The following is a 22,189-nucleotide window of genomic DNA, read 5'->3' as shown; positions in this document are numbered from 1 at the left end:
CCTATCACTACAGCTACTGCTCTCTGCATTCCAAGCCATTCAACTGCTCTGAAGATGGAGGCGATACGTTCCTCCGAAACGTCGGCCAAAACGAAGAATACACGGTGCCTAAACCCAGAAGACGACTTTCTTCATAATTATATCAAACATTATTATTTATTGACAGAACATTGTGCAGTAAATCAGTGATCTGCTCTATAAATACCGAATACGTACAATTAGCTAGAGAGTGGAGAACACACCAAGGCCGAGACTAGTTCATTTACGCTGCTCTTACGGCAGAATCTGTTTTTGCAAAAACATTGATACTTATTATAAATATTACATATGTTCTTGGACATTATCCATCTTCTTGTCTTTAGATCTTATTTGCATTGACATTTCCCAGAAACAGAAATTATTTTCCTTGAATCCTTTTAAATATTGCCATATCCAAAAATATTTGAGATGGAACTTATAGAAGCGTGTTCGTGCAGAACAGTGCACAGAGTACCAAGTCAGTCCAGTGTGATTTGAGTTTCGTGTAATGTACACTTTATGTCTGATTGGTGCGAACAGAAATTAAACACGCTCGACAACTTTTCAGGTAAATTTCCATTATCGAACATATTCGAAATTCGCTTCGTCGTGTCATACAATAAACATGCTGAACAGTAGAAATGACCTCCCCATCATACCTTTATATGTGAAATTTGTGCAAAATAGCATTAAGCTCTCTATGTCTGCATACATTTATGTCACATGTAATACTTAACGGACGTGGTTTTGACGAAAAGTTTAATTAATTATCCTCTGTAATTCTGGGTGAAATATCCCTGAACTATCACCAAATTCCTTTCTTGGGTGCTTAGTACTTGTGCTTCATATTCTGGGTGTCTACAATTCAGTTTCGATCGATAGAGCCGTTGTCCTGAAAATGTGCATGGTGTTCTCAGTCTCTCCAGGCAAACGCCGCGATATTAGCTGACTATCCCTTTCTTCTTGCATGTACGTAAATATTTGTACTCTTCAGTTATCAAAAACTAATTTATATCGGCCTTAAGGTGTTCAAGGAAATTTGTGTTTTACGAAATGATGTAAACGACAACATTTTGAGGTACAATTTTTATAATATTTCTTTTCTTATTCAAGTTAAGGAGCAGTTATACAAAGATAAATTTTGTCATTTTGCTTTATAAAAGTCATACAGAACAGTAAGTATGAGGATGTGATCAATAGGATTTGTAGGACACATGAGGCAGGTTAGATGTGCTACAGAATTTGAGCCTCATAAACCGGAACGAAAACACCACATGGAAGACCTAGGGACAAATGAGAGGGCAATAGTAAAATAAATATTCATGGTTCAGGACAGGGACCAGTGCAGGCTTTAGAAAACAGTCTGGAGTACTTTCGGATTTTATTGGAAACAGAGAATTTCTTGTCTATTTATGCAAACATTAACCATCTGAAACACGAACCAGCCCATAGGGTTAATAAATTAACTATATGCATCCTAATACCAATGTTCATGGATATTATGTAAACCTATATTTCATACGTAGTTATGCGAGGGCCAGTGCTACTTTTATAAAAACTTTTCATAATAAAGATTTATCGATACACGATTATGTATTGGCATTACTCTGTGAAATTTCACAACGAATGACATTCATACTTTTCTTTGCAGTGTTTCTGTGCGTTTACGATCCCTTAACATTGGCCAGCCTTTGGCGTACGACGGCAATATATCAAATAAAACGATGGTACAAACTATATTTGTAATACAATATGTAGAAGACAGTATTTTTCTTTAGTTCTGGAAATGAAGTCTTTCAATTCCAGTCTTAAGACACATCAATCACTCAATCGATTGAAGAGCTGCTAGAAACATTTGTAGTCAAAAGAACGATGAAGCAGCTCACTACAACAAGAAGTGCAGGGCGCCAGTCCGCAGCAGAACACCTGTCTGGAGTCTCTCCTTTGGATCTGCAAGCTGCATCGTGTACTCTCACGTTAGCTAAGATGCCGGCAATTTTACGTAGAAAGTCTGCAGCCTTGTGGTGGCACTTCTTCATTCCCACGTCATACACACAGTCTAGAAACGCGTGATTGGCGCTGCAACATAACATCAAGGCATTAGGTGTAACCATCATTTGAAGACACATGGAAGGACCATTTATTCATGCACCATAACAAACACCTGAGATTTCCCAAGTAGTAATATATATTACAAGCACTTTCGAATATTGGCAGATTCTAAACACTGTTGGCCTTCTGCATGCATAGTCTATTCTGAATTCATGAAGGAGACATGAGAACGAACTAACTAATCCTTTGGAACAGAGTCTTTCCTGGGAAGCCTTAATGGCTCAGCTAGTCAAGAAATTTCATGACGAGTACCGCAGACGAAGCATATTACCGATTTATATGGGTCCCGATCCCCACTACGCCTTTTCCAGTCCACACCATCACATTCTGTTCCTTTACGATTCATTTTGTTACTATATTTCGTCTTTCGTTTTATTAATGGCCTCTTCCCTTCAAATTCTCGAACTGAAATATTGTAGGACTACGCATTTCTAATCTTTCATATATATGCTACATGCTCTTATCTACTTCAACCTACTTGAATGTATCTTTTTTTTTCCAATGGTTCTTCCAGCCCATCCAAGGCCGTTTCCTCTTATTCAGTGCCTTTTTCATAGTCGGTTGGGCTCCTTGAACGAGTCATCGCCCACCATACGGCATTATCTTCATTAGATGCATCCTGCTGTGTGTTCCATATATATATATATATAGGAATTAGGTTAACAGTCAGCACAACAAATATACTCGTTTTCAGTGTTTTACAATTCGACTTTTATTCCTCCTACGTGTTTTATACGGCCTTATACGACCGAAACATGTAGCACGAATAAAGATCGAATATTAAAACTGAGTATATTTGTTGTGTTGACGGTTAACATAATTCCTATATATAACAGGACAACATAAACACAGAATAAATGCACGCACAAAACAAATATTCGTTCCTTGAGTGAGATTCGAAACCACGACCCCAGCGTCCGAGCGAGCGAAGACAGTTCATGACTTAGACCGCGCGACCACTGTGATCGGCACTTGATTTTGTCGTCTCAGTAATATTAAGTGAGGAGTATGAATTATGAAACTCCTGATCATGTAGTTTTCTCCAAAATTCTCTTATTTGATCTATCTCTTCGGTTTAAATATTCTCTTCAGCACCCCATTTTGAAACATTCTCAATCTATATTCTTTACTCAGGACAAGCGATTTCGACAGCTGAAGTGATGGGAAATGGTGCGGATAATATAGCAGAATTAGTGCAATTTCAGGAGCATTAAACCAATTTCTCTATCACAAAATAAAAATTCATGCCTTACCCACCTAGTCTTCTATGCAGTGAACGCCTTAGAATATTTCCCGTGAGTCAAGTGGCTGAAGGCGGGAAGCTGCCAGTTGCCGTTGTCTGGGATTGAGGTTTGTTATATGTTGAAAACTTATTCCCTCAACCCTATGTAACTTCATGTCCTGGTGCTCAAACGTAAAGGAAAGTTTACTATTTTATTAAACATCCTCAGAAACCTCAGTGGAATGGGTTTATGTTACAGAACGCGGTTTTCACTAAATAAACCAGACGCTAAATTTGTGTTCCTAATAAGAAATATTCTATAATTTATTTAATATCATTAGTATATTTCTGCAGCATTACATATTGGCAAATAGGAATGCATAGTATGAAATAAATTGAAATGTATTCGGTATGTTATTTGCGGATGCAAATTGATAAATCGAGAGGAATTAATTCTGGACAGCTAATATAAACGTCACTGCTTGAGATACAAAGAGCCAGGAAATATGTGGAATGTGTTAATCCTACTTACTCCCTTCTAGAACCGTTATATAACACTCCAACCTTATTAAATAATTCAGAAATGATGAAAAACACTGTTAGCAGTTAAATAATTATTGTACTTAAGTTATTTAATATTTTTTTAGTATTTTTAGTTTATTCTCGGAAATAATATTAAGTTGATGTAGTATGTAATATAAAATAAATTCATACTTCTATTTAAGTTTTGTGTTTGTAGGATTATTCTATTCAGTCAGAACTTCAGACAGAAATAAAACTCTCCATGCAATCCAACTACATGACGCAAATCTGTGTGTTGTGTGTCTAATAAATGCACAGTCAAAACGTGAGACATTGAGTTTTACACCGCTTGTTTGAGTTCCCAAGCAACTCTGTTTCCTCTCAGTAAGATATCACGTTGTGTATTATTACTGTCAAAATTTTAGGCATTAATTAATGCATCTAGTGGGCCATGTCTTCTTCATGGCTTCCCTTGTGACTCCCTGCCATCAGTGCACTACAACTCTTTGGTGTCAACCTGCCGGCCTTCAATACAGGCTCTGGAAATTATGTATGTGACTACAGCTTTGAAATTCTTACAACATTCTTTACTATGCTTACTTTTATGAAAATAAACTATGAAAGCCAAGCTAAACTCATGTACTAAGACGCAGGTTTTTTTACTGCCTAGACCTGGACTAAATCGCAGGGAATCTATGTAGGATCTTTGGTGGACAAGTTGGTCCTAAAGTACATTTTACTTCGAGCATTTCCGGTTTCCTCTGGCAGCCCTCTCTATTCTATCTCTGCGGTACTCATGTCCCAGATCACTCAGAAAGTACTATACTCTCGGTCCTTAGATGGGGCATCAATTCTTATTTGGCGTATGGTTAGACTCTCAGTAAACGTGTTAATTTATTTTTTAATTTCTTTAACTTTAACTACATTACTGTAAAGTAATGACATTTACCATTCTGTGAGCCACAATTACAACAAATATCATACTCGTTCCTTTCAACTGCAAGTAGACCAGTGAAAACAATGTCAAAGACATTCCTTTCAACAGAATTACACCACGGTTCTCACAGTTACTTCTTTAAACTCTATTATGTATTGTCATCTGCACTTATTTCAGCTGCAAATATAACCTATCATGGCCACTTTCATTAGCGTATAGTATCAGAAAAGTGTCATCACCGTTTCATTCAGCTGTAAACGTAAGTATAGAACAACTGCCATTTGAACTTTTTCAACTGCAAGTATGAAATATGTTCCATCATGAGTGCTTTGAGTAGAATTTCTAGTTCGAAGTACAGTTTCGCTCGACAGTCGTGAAATATATATATATATGTTTCAATCTGATATTGATCTATGCTGTGCAGTAGACTTCCTGCTGCCATTACGCTTCTTGGCTGTGTTCCCCTCACAGTTTCAAAAAAATCTGAAAATAAAATCACTTTCTGATCCATGTGTTGTTTATTAAAGGAAAAAGAACTTAGAAGTCGGCCGGGAAGTGGAAGGAGCGAAAGGCTTCCTCTGGAAGAACAGCGCTGCTGCTATACCTTTCTTCGAAACAGCTAGGAAATGAGAAAGAGTAGGAGGAAGTCAGACACCCCACATGCTTCATTAAAAGCCATACACAGAAGGAGGATGCACTTAATTACCTTACCCTCCACTTTCTTGTCATCGTGTATAACATTTAATAGTGAAACAACATTAACAATTCATGTATGAGAAAGGTACCCCTTATGATTAACAGGGCAGACAGAATGAAACTGCTCTCAACTCTTGCTTTTTCCAAGTCGTCCTCTTCTACAAAGAATTATATTTCCAACTTTTAAACATTGGAGACTCGTAATAGTTTTCTCTTTGTTGTAGTTGTAATAGATATGCGTGTCGTCATCTTTACATGGCATAAGCAATATATTTAAGTGTTCCTCTCGCGTCGGTTCTGCACCTCTGTTTCGTATACCCTGTCCCAGTCATAGACAGGCTGAGAAATGTACTGCATTTCAGTAGTCAGAATGTAAGGGGAAAGTAGAAGATATCCAAATTGAAATATTAAGAATATTTTCATCCAGGAGTTGTAAAATATCAGAAGGAGTAAATAAAGTACAGAACGAAGGATTTACAGCCTATTGGACACTTTTACAACTCGTGACAACACTTCACAAATTACTATCACACAAAGACTAGTGTTCTCAGTATTCACTGCTCTGCTCGGCTCGGTAACGTCTTCCAACAGTGGACGTTCCTCTGTTCTCGGGCTCACACCCTCGCAGGGCGGCCGCCATCTCAGGACTCATCAATACTGACAGCTTGCACTCGTTATATTGCCTCGGCACGTTCTGCATTGAGAACACAACTTGCATTGTGTTACACAGTCGTTAAAAGTTTCTGGTTCTTCAGTTCTTACTTTGAGCAAATATGCCACAGTATGTTACAAATTTCATTATTTTTATTAAAATTACAAAAATTCATTCTAAATTAGGTACTCCAAATTCAATGTATAATTCAGATCTCTGTGATACTCTTCTTGAAATGTCTGGAAAGTTTAAGTCTGATCATATCTCTTAATATACTCGCAAGAGAATGTTTTAGGCTGACATGTGTATCGCAAGGACAGCATATTGGGAATCTAGCATATGAAGAAAAAAATAGTTATCATTATTAATTACATATTCTAGGTTATTTTTTTAGATTATCTGAGGTGTTTATGTGGCAGTAATAGCTGGGTGTATATTGACAAAATTATTCTAGATAATCAGTAAAACGTTCGTTGTGTTAATGCAAATACTTCGTAGCCTAACAGAATGCCAGGTGACCACTTTCAGGTTTCTGTGACGATATGCTTGTTTTATACAATGATCTAATCTACAGTTTACTGTCCTAGAGATATTATAACTCACATGCTTTGGAAATTAAACAGAGTACGAAGCACGCTGGGTGTATTTGCTGATGCTACGATATTCATTATGAAGTACGCAGTATCTGTAAGCCATCAATTTCAATTCAATTCAAATTCCCTTCTGTGTTTTGTTGTCGTGAATTAACAGTTGCGTGACGTACTGAGGGATTTATCAGTTCGAGTAGGAGGGGGTGGAGAGGGAGGAGGGGAAGGAGGGATAGACACAAAGCAAAAGAGTGATGCAGGGTCCCCCTTTTCTTATGATCTCGCTCAAAAATATTGGAGAATTTATAATAGTTTGGATATAGACTTAACTAACTGTGTTGAGAAATAAAGCCCTGTTACGGAAAAAGTGTAACGGAGCAATATTAGAGGTAATATTAATAATACAATTACTTATTATTGCGCTCGGTAGCCAGCACAGTAGAGGGCTCTTGCGAACGCGGTAACTACCTCCGGTTCCACTAAGGCACAACGTGTATTAACTATAAGAACTGTTATTAATTTTTACGGCACTCCGCATCCATGTAGCTAAATAGTTTGTTATTTATGTGCGTAAGGGTAATGCTGCTGAAAATAGTTATTACTTGAGATATGGCGCTGTGTAGTCTGGTTATACCGACGATTCGTATCAAGGTTGTGGAGCTAAATAATTACATCCCTCTAATGACGAGGTTAAATTGGTGGAGCTATATCTCCACTATCCCTTAGGTCTTCGTGGTGTAGTACTCAATTAGTTAAACCCAGGGATAACTTTGCCTTTAACCCTACCTTCAGTTAAAATATTCACAGTCCTACGGGGCCATAATCCTTCATTGTGATGTACAATAAAAAGAAATAACAGGAGTATTTATATTACTGAGTACATGGACAAGAAACATTCCAAATGTTTAGATAGTGCACATGTGGAAGCTTCCGAAACATTTCAATAATTTTAATAAGTTAGCTTGTCGGCCGCGCCATAGCTCAAGCGGTTAGTCGCTGGCTTCTCACCGCGGCGGCCCTGATTCGATCCCGGATCTGGTCAAGTAGGATTTGTGGAGGACAAAGTGGGGCTGGGGCAGGTTTTCTCCGAGTACTTCGGTTTCCCTTGCCAACATTCATTCCACCAATTGCTCCACAATCACCCTCACCTATCATCTGGGGCTGGTACAAAAGGACAGATGTCACGCGACAAACAACTTCACGTGGGTTTCTTCTGGAAGAAACAAAACCAACATGACCGCTTCGCTCCTATGAATGTTTCAGATCCGTTCGCATGTACGCTCTGTGTAACAGTAGAACTTTGTAGACAGTCCTTACGGAAGACCTTATGTGCTTGCTGTTGAAACGTTCATTTTGTGGCTTACCAGCATATATCGAAGGCTCTCGTATGCGAGTTGTTTACTCTCTCCAGAAATCTGTTGGCACAAAAGTCCCAGTCCCTGGAAACTTTTCTGTAGCACGAGTTGTATTGGAGGTACTCTGAAAAGAATAAGAAAAAAGGTAAATGAGATCATGCAATGAATATTTATGGAAATCCAGTGTTTTAACATGGGGAGCCGCGAGAGCGCAGTCGGTAGAGAGACTGGCTACAGGCTGGACGGCCGAGAGATTGGAGTTTCAGTCTTGGTGCTGACAAAATTGTTCTCTTCTCCACGTTCTCCATACCAATTCCGGAGGGGTACCGGGGCCCCTTTCTCCGGGGTAAGAGAGACTGGGACGTGGAGCTGTACACTCATCTCTAACTAGCACCGAGGTCAAGAATACGTGGATCTATATATTCTCTCCCCCATATGCCTTCATGGCAAAGTGCTTAATTAGTTCGGCACAGAAACAACTTTACTTTTACTTTTTTTTTTCTTCCCTGGCTGTGTAGCCCCAGTGGGCCTAGGCCTACCTCCATGAACTTCTCTGTCAATTTTGGTTTTTCTAGATCTTATACATTCGGTAGGACCCCTTGGGCGGGTGATCAGCTCGTCGCAAGGTCTCTACCTGTACACTGACACAGAAAAACGTACACACACAAACTAAACATCCATGCCCTGATTGGGATTCGAAATCACGATCCAGATTTCCAAGCGAGCGAAGACAGTACATGCCTTAGGCCGCTCGGCTACCGTGACCGGCACCTTTACTTTTAATCTATTGAAATGTAACTGTTTCGTCTTTCTTCAACCACAAGTTACTTCATGGTTAATATCTTGGCAAAACAAGTATCTGTGAGATTTAAAAAAATTATGTTTAAAAGGCATATTATATGTGAATCGGGGAATGTCTGGGATATTTTAAATGTTTATTTTCTTTATTTCACACGCAGATGCATCTGGCCACACTTGGCGACGGTTGTACGTTAAGTAACAAGTAGAATTTCAGGTCCCAATCTAGGAAGTTTCAACTAGGAGTTCCAAGCAGGATTCCTAGAAACTACGATGTATGAAGGTTGCTACTCATATTTTCTGGGATGTGAAATAATGTAGTCGAACAGAAGTCGATCGACGTCTAGGAGGATTCTACTGCCTCCATCTTCGACACTGAAGACAGAGGCAGTACCTGAATCCTGACTGTTACTACTCCCGAGTACCTCAAATTCAACCATAAACCTACTTTAATATTTTATGCATTTTCCCACCGTACAAAATTTGCGTTGGTAACGTCATATTTAGTTGATCTGAATGTATAATTCATGAACAAAATTAGGTCTATAAATGGAAAAGCAACATAGGAGGAACAAAGCAACTCCAATGAGCTGAAAGAAGGAAGGAATCATTTATCAATTACTTTGTGGAATTCATTTTTGATATAATTTTAATTAACAAATAATATATCTTAAACAAGATGTTTTACATGGAGAGTTTATTCTAGAAAATGTTATGATAGATAAACATCTGAAGATACCTTTGAAAATTATAGACGAAACATATTTGGTGTAGTGAAATATATTAAAAGTTTATTTGGAGCGTTTTTTGTACACATGTTTAAACTCTTTTTTTTTTCATATTCCCTTTCTGTTAACGAGTAGTCAGTTGTGCTCAATGTTACTACAACATTTCTTTCTTCTTTTGCGGCACGAAATGCATGACCGGCGGAGAGGTGGGAAAGATTTCACAATATTCTGATCCGATCGCTTCTTTATTCAGGCACCGGCGACGGGCAAGGGCAGAGGACATATCACTAACCTCAGATGATTGACGATGGATAATATCTTAAAATTGTTTCGCTTACACTGTTCACCATTACTAATGTGATTGGTTAGTATAGGTGATGATAAGTCTGTCTTTAGTGGTTTCAATTGAATAAAGCTATTAGATTTTTGTATAAAAATTAAAAAAAAAAAACAAAATTAACTTACTTTCACAATGTTTTTACTAATGTCGAAATGAGTAAACATTTTTCTGCAGTTCTGTGTATTTTATTCTTCGATATCACAGACTGTTCATAAGATTTACTTTCTTCAAAATTTCTTATTTTTCCAAAATTATTACAGTGCGCATTCATCACTGTTCCTTATAAAGAATTGCACAGAATATACACGAGTTTATAGAATTACTGATCGCCAGACTTTCAACCTCGAAGCTTCTTGATTGACAATTTATTACGTGAAGGAAGATGGCTCAATTTCAGCCAGATTATACGTCATTTAGTTGAAGTTTCATGTAGTAGCTTTCGACCTTCAGTAATGACCAGGACTCTCAACAAAAATTACTTTGTAACAGCATTATGTCAGTCATTTAAAACTTTCAGTAAATTTTGTGTACGATGCCAGTAATTACCCTTACGGCATCTCTCCAGAGCCATTCTGTATGTATTCTACACCAGCTGAGAAAAATATAGCGAGGCCCGTGAGGCTGCACCAGTCACGCGATCGTAGCGAACCGCTGGCTAGTACCTCCAGCAACAAATCCAAATGTCAGTTCAGCTTAGGATAATGCCTATGTAAAGTTAGTGGTTACTATTTTGATGAATTAATAAATGTTTTCAAGCAAATATGATGAGAGGAGAACACACTGTTCTGGGATATGACGCATTGTATTCAGATAGTACTCCGAAGTTTCGGAGGACGAACTGCCTCTATTTCCGCTTCAAAGAATGAACTAAGAAGTAACTAGAAACTATTTGGATGTGGGGTAGGAGGTATTACTTTAACGTCGGTGAAATTTTATGGGACTATTCAACATCGCATTGCAGAAGATAATGCTATTCGCGGCTACGTCGGTGAGAAGCTTGCATCCAATAGAGTTATGTTACATATACCGCTTATGCACGAACGGTTCTGGCAGTGTAAGTTGTGAACTCGTGCTGAATCATAGTGTCATCAACTCCACAGTGAAGAATCGTTCTTGAAACCTCGATGGCTACTCAACTGACCAAGGAATTACTTGCGCTTTAGTAGGTATCTAAGATTTAGTAGCAGGAGAACAAATGCAGCCACGTAAAAAGGTATAATTTCGCAAAACCATACAATTTTTATACATTTATTTTTACATTATGAAAAAGCGAAAATATCAAGAAGCGCTAACCTCTAGGATACTATAGCATTTCGGAGGAACATACCGGCTTACCTTCAGGGTTGAAGAGTAAGGAAGCGAACAAATTTATCAAACAAAATAATTGTTTTTTTACGCATGCGAAAATTAAAACTAAATCTATGCATTTTTTATCTTCATTGGATTCACGCATATTTGGTGTTGTTACGTTACATAATAGGTAAAGCAGATAAATTTTATAAAGAATAAACCACATGCTCATAAAAGAAGTTATTTTTCAAGAAAACTTAAATTAAAAAATTGAATGAAAACCGAAGAAAGCAGTCTTCTGGGATTTGGCACCGTGTATAAGTGGTGTTAACCGACGTTTCGGAGGAACGTATCGCCTCCATCTTCAGGGTAGAAGAAAAAGTATAAGAAATCTGCAAGCGACAAGACCGTGAGAACGGTAAAATACCCCCTTTTTTTTAAATGACAGTTTATGTCCAATGTCATCTTCATAGTTTTTTAATTACTTTCACACCATCACAAATACTTAGTTTAGCTTAGTATTTGAGGCACCCTTATGTCTGTTAAAAATGCCCCGATAGTCAAATTTTATTTTAATAATTTAGAACACCATTCGATCTCTTAATTATAACTTCAAACTGATTTTTGATACAAAGCGAATCCAAGTGTAAGAAGGCACATGACTTAATGAAATGTTTCAAATTAAATTTATTTAATGACGTTGCCAGTATCTCAGACTATCCCTAGTGACAACTTACGTAATGACTAGTGAATAATGAAGAGAAAGTGGAAGAAAGTGGCTGTACCTTAGTCTGAAACAGTACTGAGGCTCAGGGATGGGAATTTCATTCATGAAGAAAGTATGAAGGGATTAAATTCCGTGAATGTGGGCTCTCATTCATTCTTCATTTGTTGCGTTCCACTTTGCTATCCACAAAGTTATGAAACAGTTTTACCTATTATTTTGTATGGATTCAGAACTTAGGATTTCACAACGTAAGAAGAACTTTAAATGTAAGTATCTGGGAACAGAGCGTGGAATACAGAATAGACTGGAGAAAAATGCATATTGTGGAGTTCCAAAATTTGTACTACACCTTGCTGGATATTATACTATGTTCAAAATAAGGGCATGAGATGAGCGGAGCACGTAGCACGAACGGGAGAGAAGAAAAATTCATAGAGCTCTTTGGTAGGACACCCTGAAGGACCTTGACTTGAACACTCTAATTATACTTGGAGAAGGGTACTAGTTATGAAGCTCCTCATTGTGTAGTTTTTCTAACCTCATTATAGTGACAACGAAAATTACTATTTTTTGGGACGTGAAAAGGCGTTGCTTTAGGTCATGTCCCAAAAGGTATTAATCCTCACTAAAATTAATTCTCGGTTTATAATGAATTGCTGCAGTGGTTCGGCGCCCGCTGAGCTATGCTGCAGATTACTGTCTGAGGGGGGATGATGGGAAACAGTGCTTGCAGCCCCTGGACTGCTGTACTCCTACACCATGAACCTCAAACTTTGATATTGCATGAAGAGAAAAGTTTCACAGTATAATACAGCACGTCGTCCAAGCATAGGTCGTAAAGGGGATTCCCATTCTGTCCCACAGAGACATCGTCTATGTATACATTACCTGTCTGGAAAGAAGGGTCGTCACACAGGTAGCTGAATGCGTGCCTGGCTCCTGCCACATTTCTGTTCATGACTTTCCGTTCATCACCATTCAGACACGTGGCTGCGTACAGGTCGAAGCATTGCATCCCAGTCTTGAAAGCACTGCAACAAACACGTGGTTTGGGTAGGGGATTTGTAAGATGCATATTTCTGACTAACGTCGGATTAAAAGATTTTGTTTTATTTTTCATAACAATTATTGTATATAAGATTTGAGGCTTTCACGGCGGTGACTATGAAGAAAGCAGTCTTCTGGGATTTGGCACCGTGTGTATGTGGTGTTAACCGACGTTTCGGAGGAACGTATCGCCTCCATCTTCAGGGTAGAAGAAAAAATATAAGAAATCTGCAAGCGAAGAGACCGTGAGAACCGGTAAAAGCAGACTATATTTTTCCTTCTACCCTGAAGATGGAGGAGATACGTTCCTCCGAAACGTCGGTTAACACCACATATACACGGTGCCAAAACCCAGAAGACTGCTTTCTTCATTTATTGTATATCTACAGGATATTTCAATAATTTATATCATAACTTTAAGAAGTTATTACTGAGGCCATTTTGAATGAAGTGGCTGCAGGAACATTTTTCGAATCTCAAGAGTTTCATAATTTTTTATAAGGAAATGTGGTGTATCGGGCGAAACACTCGGCTGCTACCGCGACAGAACGCTTTGGAATGTAGTTCCTTGCAGGCCAGTAGGTACTACAGCAGCGTAGCGGCTAGCAGTATGCACAGTAAGTGTGTTGTCAACATTGGCACGGTAGTAGGGAATTGGAAAGCACGAGGCTTACATTTACTAATGAAGGATATTTAGACATGGACTTTGTCTATGAATTTCGTAACAGAATCATTCCTGCTGCTGTTAATGAACATCGGTGCCAACTATCGCCATGAAGCACCCCCCGTAGAATTGTATTTTGTACTTCAATCGACAATTAATAGAAATAGAGACGTTTCCCAGGTTTATGTTGCCAGGCGACATGAGATGAATTATGGATCACGAGGAAAATATTATTAAAGTGATGAATTGCAAACCACGTAACAGTGTGAACCCCCGCCTGCATCAGTGCTCCTCACAAAACATTTTGACGGAAGCTAAATTAGGAAGGCCTCTATGTGTACCCCGTCCAGTAAATTCAGTACCTCGAACTCGGATATTTGTGTAGGCGGTGGATACTGCTATTGGCTAGTCGCGCATCCCCATTTTCATCGGTACGTCTCGTTCACTGAGGACATCAATTTACCGGTAATGTTGTAAACAATAAACGCACATTTGTGGTCGAATGTGAATCCACATAGTACCGTTGAAGTCAATATGTATTAACGTATGGTATGGTATAATTGACATTTAGCTCACTGGACCAGTTTTCTTGGAGAGACGGGCCAACAAGTGCTATATACGCCGTGTTCTTGGATCATTTGCTGCCGGTCCTTTTGGAAGAAGTGCCTTTGACAAGGACATGAATGGCTTTCAGCATAACGAAGCGACAACACATGTCAGACGACACGATAAATCCGCAGAATTGGTCACCACCATCACCGGACTTCAACACCCTTTACTTCTATGTGTGGTTATATATAAAGTACCTTGTTCATGAATATGAATTTGACACACGTGAGCACGTAAATCGTCGACTATCGATACGGACACACTCATCAATAACAGATACACTCTACTTCACGGTGCACATTCTGTAATGGAACGGGCAAGAAAGGGATCTTACACAAAAGTTTTTGATCGTGTGTTCCGGAGTTGGTTGGTTCAGAAAATGGCCAAATGATGGAAACTCGTAAATATGATAACGAGTCTTCGAGAGCCTTATAGGCGGAATATATGTTCGAGATAAGGGACAGAGTTTCTCAAGAAGAATATTGGACCAAAGGGTTAATCGAGAAGGATCTAGAAGAGAAAAGGCATTTGCCTCGAGTGGAAGAAGAATTCAGCAAAATCTTTAGTGTTAGCATAAACATTGATATATTTGGAAGAGTCTTTTTTTACCTACTCAAAACTTGGCCGAAAAATGTTATAATTAATCATTGCAATGACAAGGAAGTTAGAGCCCCTGCAAAATCATTCAAGTATTGGCCTTAGGACATCACACACAGAAGCTTTTCGTTTTTACTCTCTCTTTAGGCGAATGTCTTGTCATTTCTATAGCTGTATAGTTCGGTAGAAGTCCACTATCATTTCGGAGGAGGATACATCCTCCATCTTCAGGGTGAGCGAAGCAGAAAATTAAGAAGAAACAGGTGGCAAACAGAGGCAGTAAGTTCTTGCGAAATGTCTGTGGACTTCTAGTGTACCATAAGGCGTAACCCAGAAGATACCAGTCATCTTAATCGCCGTTTCGAGAACTGGATATCCAAAACACAGATTAAGTTGATTGAGAAGAAAGAGGAGGCTAGTGAGATTTGACATTAACACCTAAGGTAGTTAAAGTAACGAAAGAATACCGACGATTAGAATAAAATTATTTCAGCATATGTTAATCATAATAACCTATATTATATCAAGAAGGATTACATGAGCAAGACATTAGCATGTTTGATGGATAAAAGAGGTATGTCCACATGCAGTGTTTTCGTTTCAAAACTTTAATTGAAGGCACAACTTGAGCTACTAGACTCTAGGTATGAGGTAAAAATAACATAAATCTGAAAGTAATATTTTCCAACTTAATTTGGCCACTGAAAACTTTCGTACTCGGAATATCTTTACCGAACCCCTAATAAAGTTCTTATGAGAGAAATTAAAAAACTACACATGATATAAGTTCCCCCCCCCCTTGGCACTACAGCCCCAGTGGGCCTAGGCCTACCTCCACGAACTTCTCCGTTCACTTCGGTTTTTCTAGATCTTACACATTCGGTAGGACTCCTTGGTTCGGTGATCAGCTCGTCGCAAGGCCTCTACCTGTACATAAACACAGTAAAAAGCACAAATACAAACTAAACATCCATACCCTGAGTGGGATTCGAACCCACGATTCCGGTTTCCAAGCGAGCGAAAATAGTACATGCCTTAGACCGCTCTGCTACCGTGACCGGCCCTGATATAAGTAGGATTAATAATTAATATAAAACAAGAATAAGATCAATATTTTATTGAACTGCACATGCTTAGAAAAAGAATCATGTTTTCATGTATACGAAGAATGAAGCTTGAAAATTAATATCCCGCATAAATGCTTTTTTCAATGCCAACAGTAATTTCCCCTTTTAGCCTCCTTTCCTTATTTTGAGAAAATAAAAGCAAGCATATGAAATCATCTCCATGTCTGTGTGTGTGCGTGTATGTGTGTTTCTTTGTCTTCGTAACTTCACTTTTAACTTTAGAATGCGTTAACCAGTCTTCATGAAACCTGGTATATATAAACTCATCTCAGTGACTTATTTCATAAAACCTTCCCATCAGGAATACGAACATTGCAAACTTTCCGTTTTTTGAGACGTAACGTTAATACTGCTCGAACTCCTGTATTAATTAACAATCAAGTTCCTTCCGTCAAATGTGACACTTTTTTAAGTTTTCCACCTCGTCACCACCTGCCTTACATGTTTCGGCTCACCACGGAGCCATCATCAGAGGCATTTATAGTAGAAAAAGAAATCACCAACACACAAAACTTCACTTTGTCAAAGATAGCCACGTTCCAGTTAATTAAAATAATTACAAATAGTTAAAATTACCCAGAGTGTCGGTTCACTAAAAGTTTTTCACACACCACAGTAGCTTTCTTATTTGATTCGTCGTTAATTCTGTAAAATTATGTTTCGTTATTTGAAGTAAGAATTCTTAAAATCCCTAGAATTCTTTCCCGCTTGGCCCAGTCTTTTTGCTTCGGGATGTTGTTGACGTGTGTTGTCTGTAAATAAAAATTGTGGTTTTATTTAGATTGTATTATATAAGTTTTTTTTTTGTCTACGAAACAAAAGACCTTAAAAAAAATCCTGTATTAATATTAATGAAACTTGGCGTATATGTATCATGCCATATGAGGCCAAGTCGATGGCATATATGATACACAGCTGTCATCAGTAACACTAACACTATGGCTTCTCAAATTATTGAGGTTATAGCCTTAATAGCAGTCAAATGTTTGAACCGCACGTAATGAGATTTCATAGGTATATCATGTCACCTGAGACCACCACAACGCCGTAATTAAGGAATCACTCTCATTAGTGATACCAACACTGAAACCTCTCAAATTGTCGAATTAATAACCTTAATGTTACCTGAGTACCAGTAATAATCTTCAGTAAACTCGGCTTGAATGTTATGCTAACTGAGGTCCTCTCAACGGCGTACTTCATAAGTCAGCCCCTTCAAAAACAGCAGCACTGCAGTCTAAAAATCTGCGTTGTTTTATTGACTTAATTTCGAATAAATACTAAATTATTCTTTCTACTTGCCCCATCAGATACTAAAATTATAATGAGAGGAAATTAGGAGATGTGTTCTTCCCAGAAATTCTTGTTAAATATTGTAAAAGATTTTTCTTACAGAATGCTTCTTTGCACTACGCGGAACCCTGGGGTTCCAAGGAACGTCTTTTGGAAAAACCTATCTTAAAGTAATACTAATAATAGGAAGGGAAATGTCAACTGTGCACAAGAGTCACAGATGAGATAGCAGTAGACTTTTACGAATATCGTAATATATTTTTAGGTTCCATAAAGGGCGTGACCTTTCCTCATCAGCGCCGCATTAGATATACAAGACATACCTTGATCAGTGCATTATTCATGAAATAAAATTAGGGGAATAATAATTACCAGTTCATTTTTAAACTGCTGGGTGCAAAACATGGGAATATGATTAATAGCATAATTGAAACCACTACTATAAAGAGTAATTCCTCGAATTTTATTATTTACTTTTTTTATTTGTAATGCAGTCAGAAGTCAAAGTATCAAGTAATGAATGCTTATAGGGATTATGAAGGTAAACTTCGGGATATTGTTTTCCTTGGCACTACAGCCCCAGTGGGCCTAGGCCTACCCCCATGAACTTCTCCGTTCACTGCGGTAAACTTTGGGATTAGACACAGATAAATGGTAGGCTTCATGTTCCTGGCATTTTGCTATGTTACAATTGTCTTTGTTTTGGACTGCCTTGTAGCCGGTGCAGACATGGTGACGAAAAGTAACCTGGTACTGCTCGAAATCGAAATCGACAGTCCAATACATGGTCAGTCGCTCGTATAACTGAGCAGTTCTGTAATCCATTGATATCATTTCATATTTACTTGGAAATCTCTAATCATATCGACATATAAGGTCTTTTTATTGAAGTGAGGTGCTCGGAAGAACAACGGAAAGGACATTTTCATGACAACAGAGAATGTTGTCAACTGTTTGACTCGAATTCCTCTATTCGGTACGTCAAGGGCTACCTTAAGAGGATTACTAGAAGATTACTAGAGATTACTGGAGATGAGTATCCAGAAGACATAATACAGAATACGACAAAAGACAGAAGTCAGAAGTGAAGTCTTTATTTTGTGTGGTATATCTACAGGTACAGTAAACTTTATTATCATTGTTCGTAGTTACGAAGTCTTATGGTTACAGCAAGAGTGTGTTACAACTAATTGTATTTCGCAGGGTGAATATCCAATAAATCGAATAGTTATGACATCCTTGACCCCTGCACTAGACGGAAGTGAGTGGTCAGTTTCACTCTCAGGCCACTTTACCCCAGAAAGAGAGAGTCCTTGATACCCGTTGGATAGGATTCTGGGTTGGCCTCGGAGCCGCTTTGGACACTCTGAAGTAGAGAAACAATTTAACTCCCGCCAGAGCAGGCTGTCGCTATACCGACTGAGAAATTCCGACTTCTCTTTCATTCCTAGTACAAATTATATTGTAACTTGCATTACCTAATCTTTTAACATGTTTTGCTGCTATCAGAAACTGTTCTTAAACCACTGTTGTTAACCACACGGAAACCATTTTAGTTCTAGCCGTAGATTTCGAACTGATAGTGGTATTATAAAGATGAAAAAACACCATCCATTGTGACTATTTAAGTTTTATCACTTGCAGAATCTCTTTCGGAAGATAGACAGGCGGCACAGGATCAGCCACCTCCAAGAAAGACAATAGGAGAATTGACACGAACCTGCATGGTTTATAAATTTTAATCTTAGAGTACAAAATTTTTAAAAAATTTAATACCAGGAAGGCTGCTGTGACTAAAAAGTTGTACATTGTGTATTTCACATATTATATTTGTATGTATACAATTTAACACCTATTGTAATAGTAGTTTCAGGAAAAAGTATTGATGCCCTCTCAGGATGATCCATAGGGATTGAAACATGTAAGGGTGATGTGTTTTCAAGTGATAAAACTTAAATAGTCACACTGGACGGTGTTGTTTTTGTCTTTGTAATTGTTGGTGTGACGGTCCAAAATGAAACAAATCAAACTGATAGTGGTACCTTTCAAGGAAAGCTAGTAAAAGTTTTGTACGATGACAGATATTCAAAGTTAACCACTGTGCGTTATTTTAAGAAGAAATTTATTTTATATATAGCTGTACACATTATCTGAAATTCGCATATGATGACACACCCATTATTTTGTGAAATTTAATTACCATTTATTGATTATATTTTATCTGTCGGACAACTTTTTGCGGCTGTCCAAACGCTCTCATTTTCGAATACGTAAAATCTGCAGCCACGATAATATATGGTATGGAATATTTAAAAATGAAATACGCCATTGTGTTACACATCTTCGCACCTAGACGGATACAGTCTGTTCAGTTATTCCGCAGCCTTTGAAAGGATAGTCACACAACTTCATAGAAGTAAACTGGATGATGCCAGCAATGGAGCAAAGCTCTGCTTCATGAAATCTATTTTCTTTCCTGACTAATAAATTATAATTAAAAGGTTCATTTGTAAGGTAAGACTGTTCCAATATACAGGCATAGTTAACAATGTTTCTATAGACTGGTACTTCAGGTTTTACATCAATGTTTACGTCAATTCCTGCGTCAGTAAAAACACATGACTTTGACGTTCGTGGTCTGTTGCTTAGTCTCTAATAGTCGGAAGTAACAATGCAGTCTGTCGCTTAGTGTCTAAGTAGTTGGAAGCAACTTAGTGACAAGTACAAAAATTACTACTACTACTACTACTTCATCACTACAACTACCAACAAGTTACAACTTATATTTTAATTAGGCCTGCTCTTATGTCTGTAGGCTGATGTTCAGAATCTTCACAGCAGCCATATTCAAGAAGGAAATAAGCCTAGTCTAATTGATTTCATATATGAATAGGCCATATGGTCCAGACCGGGTCTGGAGCCTACCCAGCCTCTAATTCCATGGGTGTAGGGGGATTTTCCTAGTACGAAAAAGTTCGGGACGTGGACCTGTCCACTCACCCCTTAACTAGTATCGAGTTAAGCATGCTTGAAGCTCTAATTGCGCCCCTAGAATTCTTCTTGGCTCATTGCTCAATTAAGAAAAGGGTCAAATTTACCTCCAACTTTTATCTTCATTTTTACTTTCTACGTTTCCCATTACTTTGACAGGAATATTAACCATGCAATATTGCACGAAATTCCCTTTTGGTCTTAATGTTCCACATTTGCAGAATTTTATATCTTCTGAGGATTATTCTGCGCCCGAAGGCAGATTATAACAGAAAGTTGTATGAGAAGAGCTTGTGTAATGTAATTTGTCTTGCCTATGCACAGAGGCAAAAAAGGATGGAAAATCTAAATCTCATATTGAACTAGCCGATCGGGTAGCTTGCATCGCTAAATAAGACAAATGGAGACGCGTTCCTTGCTCCATTAAACAATTCCACGATTTACAGTTCTGCGTGGGAAACCAGTAGATGCTCAGGTGGATAATAAATTCCTCTTATGTTATAGAGGTTTCGTACTGTCCTGCTCGAAAGTAATTAGTACAGAGTTTCAAATATTATTTGCATAAGATTAGTTAGTATTGTTCTGACATCTGTGTCAAGGTATGTCCTCACATTTTGTGACTAAAACTTTTTCTGGTCTGTATACATAATGCGATTTTTAGAGTAAAAATAAAAAAAAATAGTTTTAATTTCTTTAAGTACAATTTCCATACATTATTTTCTCTTCATATCAACCATAATTAAATATTAATTTTTAATTTTCCTTACTTCCATCTTAGGAGCTAAAGTGAAACAGGCAGGAACAATATTTACGTTTTAGTTCCGCCTAGCGATGTCGCAAACATTTTACTGTTAGTTATGCAGCGTGTACTTTAAGAAAATTAAATGTCACCATGAATCACTCAAGTGTCCATATGTTGTATATTGTCACGTGTCCGGGATTCCGTGATAAATAATTGTGGATTCCGGATTAGACGAAGCTGTTTTATTGGATAACTCGTTTACAATCACAATCACAATCACTCTGAATTAACGTCTTCCAGACGATACGACCTGACTAGTCTGTCGTCTCTCACGTTTTGTCTTCTGGTTCTTGACTGAGCTGGTTTCTTCTCTGATCTCATCTCCGCTCCGTTCACCACTGATCTGGTCTCCGCTCTTGTCTTCCTCTGATCTCTCATCTTTTGCAGTCGGATGGACTAGAAGACAATTTCTTGTAAGGTTTCGTTTCCATAACAGTTGACTGCGTTGTCTCGGAAACTTGTTTTCATTTTTAGGTAACGCGCTGATTTTATCTCTAGCTATTGGTTATTTCAAGTACAACTCTTATTGAGCCGTTGCCCGGCAATGGACGTCTGTATGCATTGTCTCGGGAAAGTGTTTTAACAAACCGTTGTCTAGCAGTGGACGTCCGCTTCGATATTCTGCCATTTGGGCAGAACATCACAATATTATATGTTGAAAAGTATGTCGAAAACCCTTGTCTATCAAAGTAAGTCTTCACTGCAAAAAGTGTAATAATTTAATCAAGATACGAACGTGATATTTGCATAATAATAATAATAATCTTCACTTTTACATATTAAATAAACAGCTGCATTAGCCATTTTCAGAGGTAGCAGAAACCAGATAAAAAACAAAGTGGAAGAAAGAATACAGAGATGTAGGAAAATAAAAATTCAATTAAATTCTTTATTATTTATGTGTCAAGTCAACAGCCGCAAGGCCAGTTACATACAGAGCACAGTGTAGATACAGGTAATTTTATTATGGACAATCACAACATAAAGTCAAAGACAAATTAGAGGCAAGCACTGGAGGAAAACACGTTAATGCAGACAAGTAAAGAAATAATAATAATAATAATAATAATAATAA

At 38.0% G+C, this 22,189-nt stretch overlaps 2 protein-coding genes across 2 annotated transcripts in view; one reads left to right on the top strand and one right to left on the bottom strand.

The window, feature by feature from the left end:
• LOC111867781 (slowpoke-binding protein) overlaps positions 1 to 22,189 on the top strand; it is a 274,904-nt gene that overhangs the window by 58,024 nt on the left and 194,691 nt on the right. The gene's annotated exons all lie outside the window — the stretch shown is intronic.
• LOC111867761 overlaps positions 654 to 22,189 on the bottom strand; it is a 134,348-nt gene continuing 112,812 nt past the window's right edge. Inside the window, exons 3-5 of the mRNA XM_023857902.2 lie at positions 12,873 to 13,015; positions 8,111 to 8,225; positions 654 to 2,097 (exon numbers count right to left, since the gene is read on the bottom strand). Of these exons, the coding sequence (XP_023713670.1) occupies positions 1,845 to 2,097; positions 8,111 to 8,225; positions 12,873 to 13,015 (511 nt within the window). The 3' untranslated portion in view covers positions 654 to 1,844. The remainder of the gene's footprint in view (positions 2,098 to 8,110; positions 8,226 to 12,872; positions 13,016 to 22,189) is intronic.

The sequence above is a fragment of the Cryptotermes secundus genome, unplaced genomic scaffold, assembly GCF_002891405.2.
Source record: "Cryptotermes secundus unplaced genomic scaffold, Csec_1.0 scaffold116, whole genome shotgun sequence".
Taxonomy (NCBI): domain Eukaryota; kingdom Metazoa; phylum Arthropoda; class Insecta; order Blattodea; family Kalotermitidae; genus Cryptotermes; species Cryptotermes secundus.
Note: the sequence above shows the minus strand (reverse complement) of the source record. Positions and strands in the feature narration are given on the sequence as shown.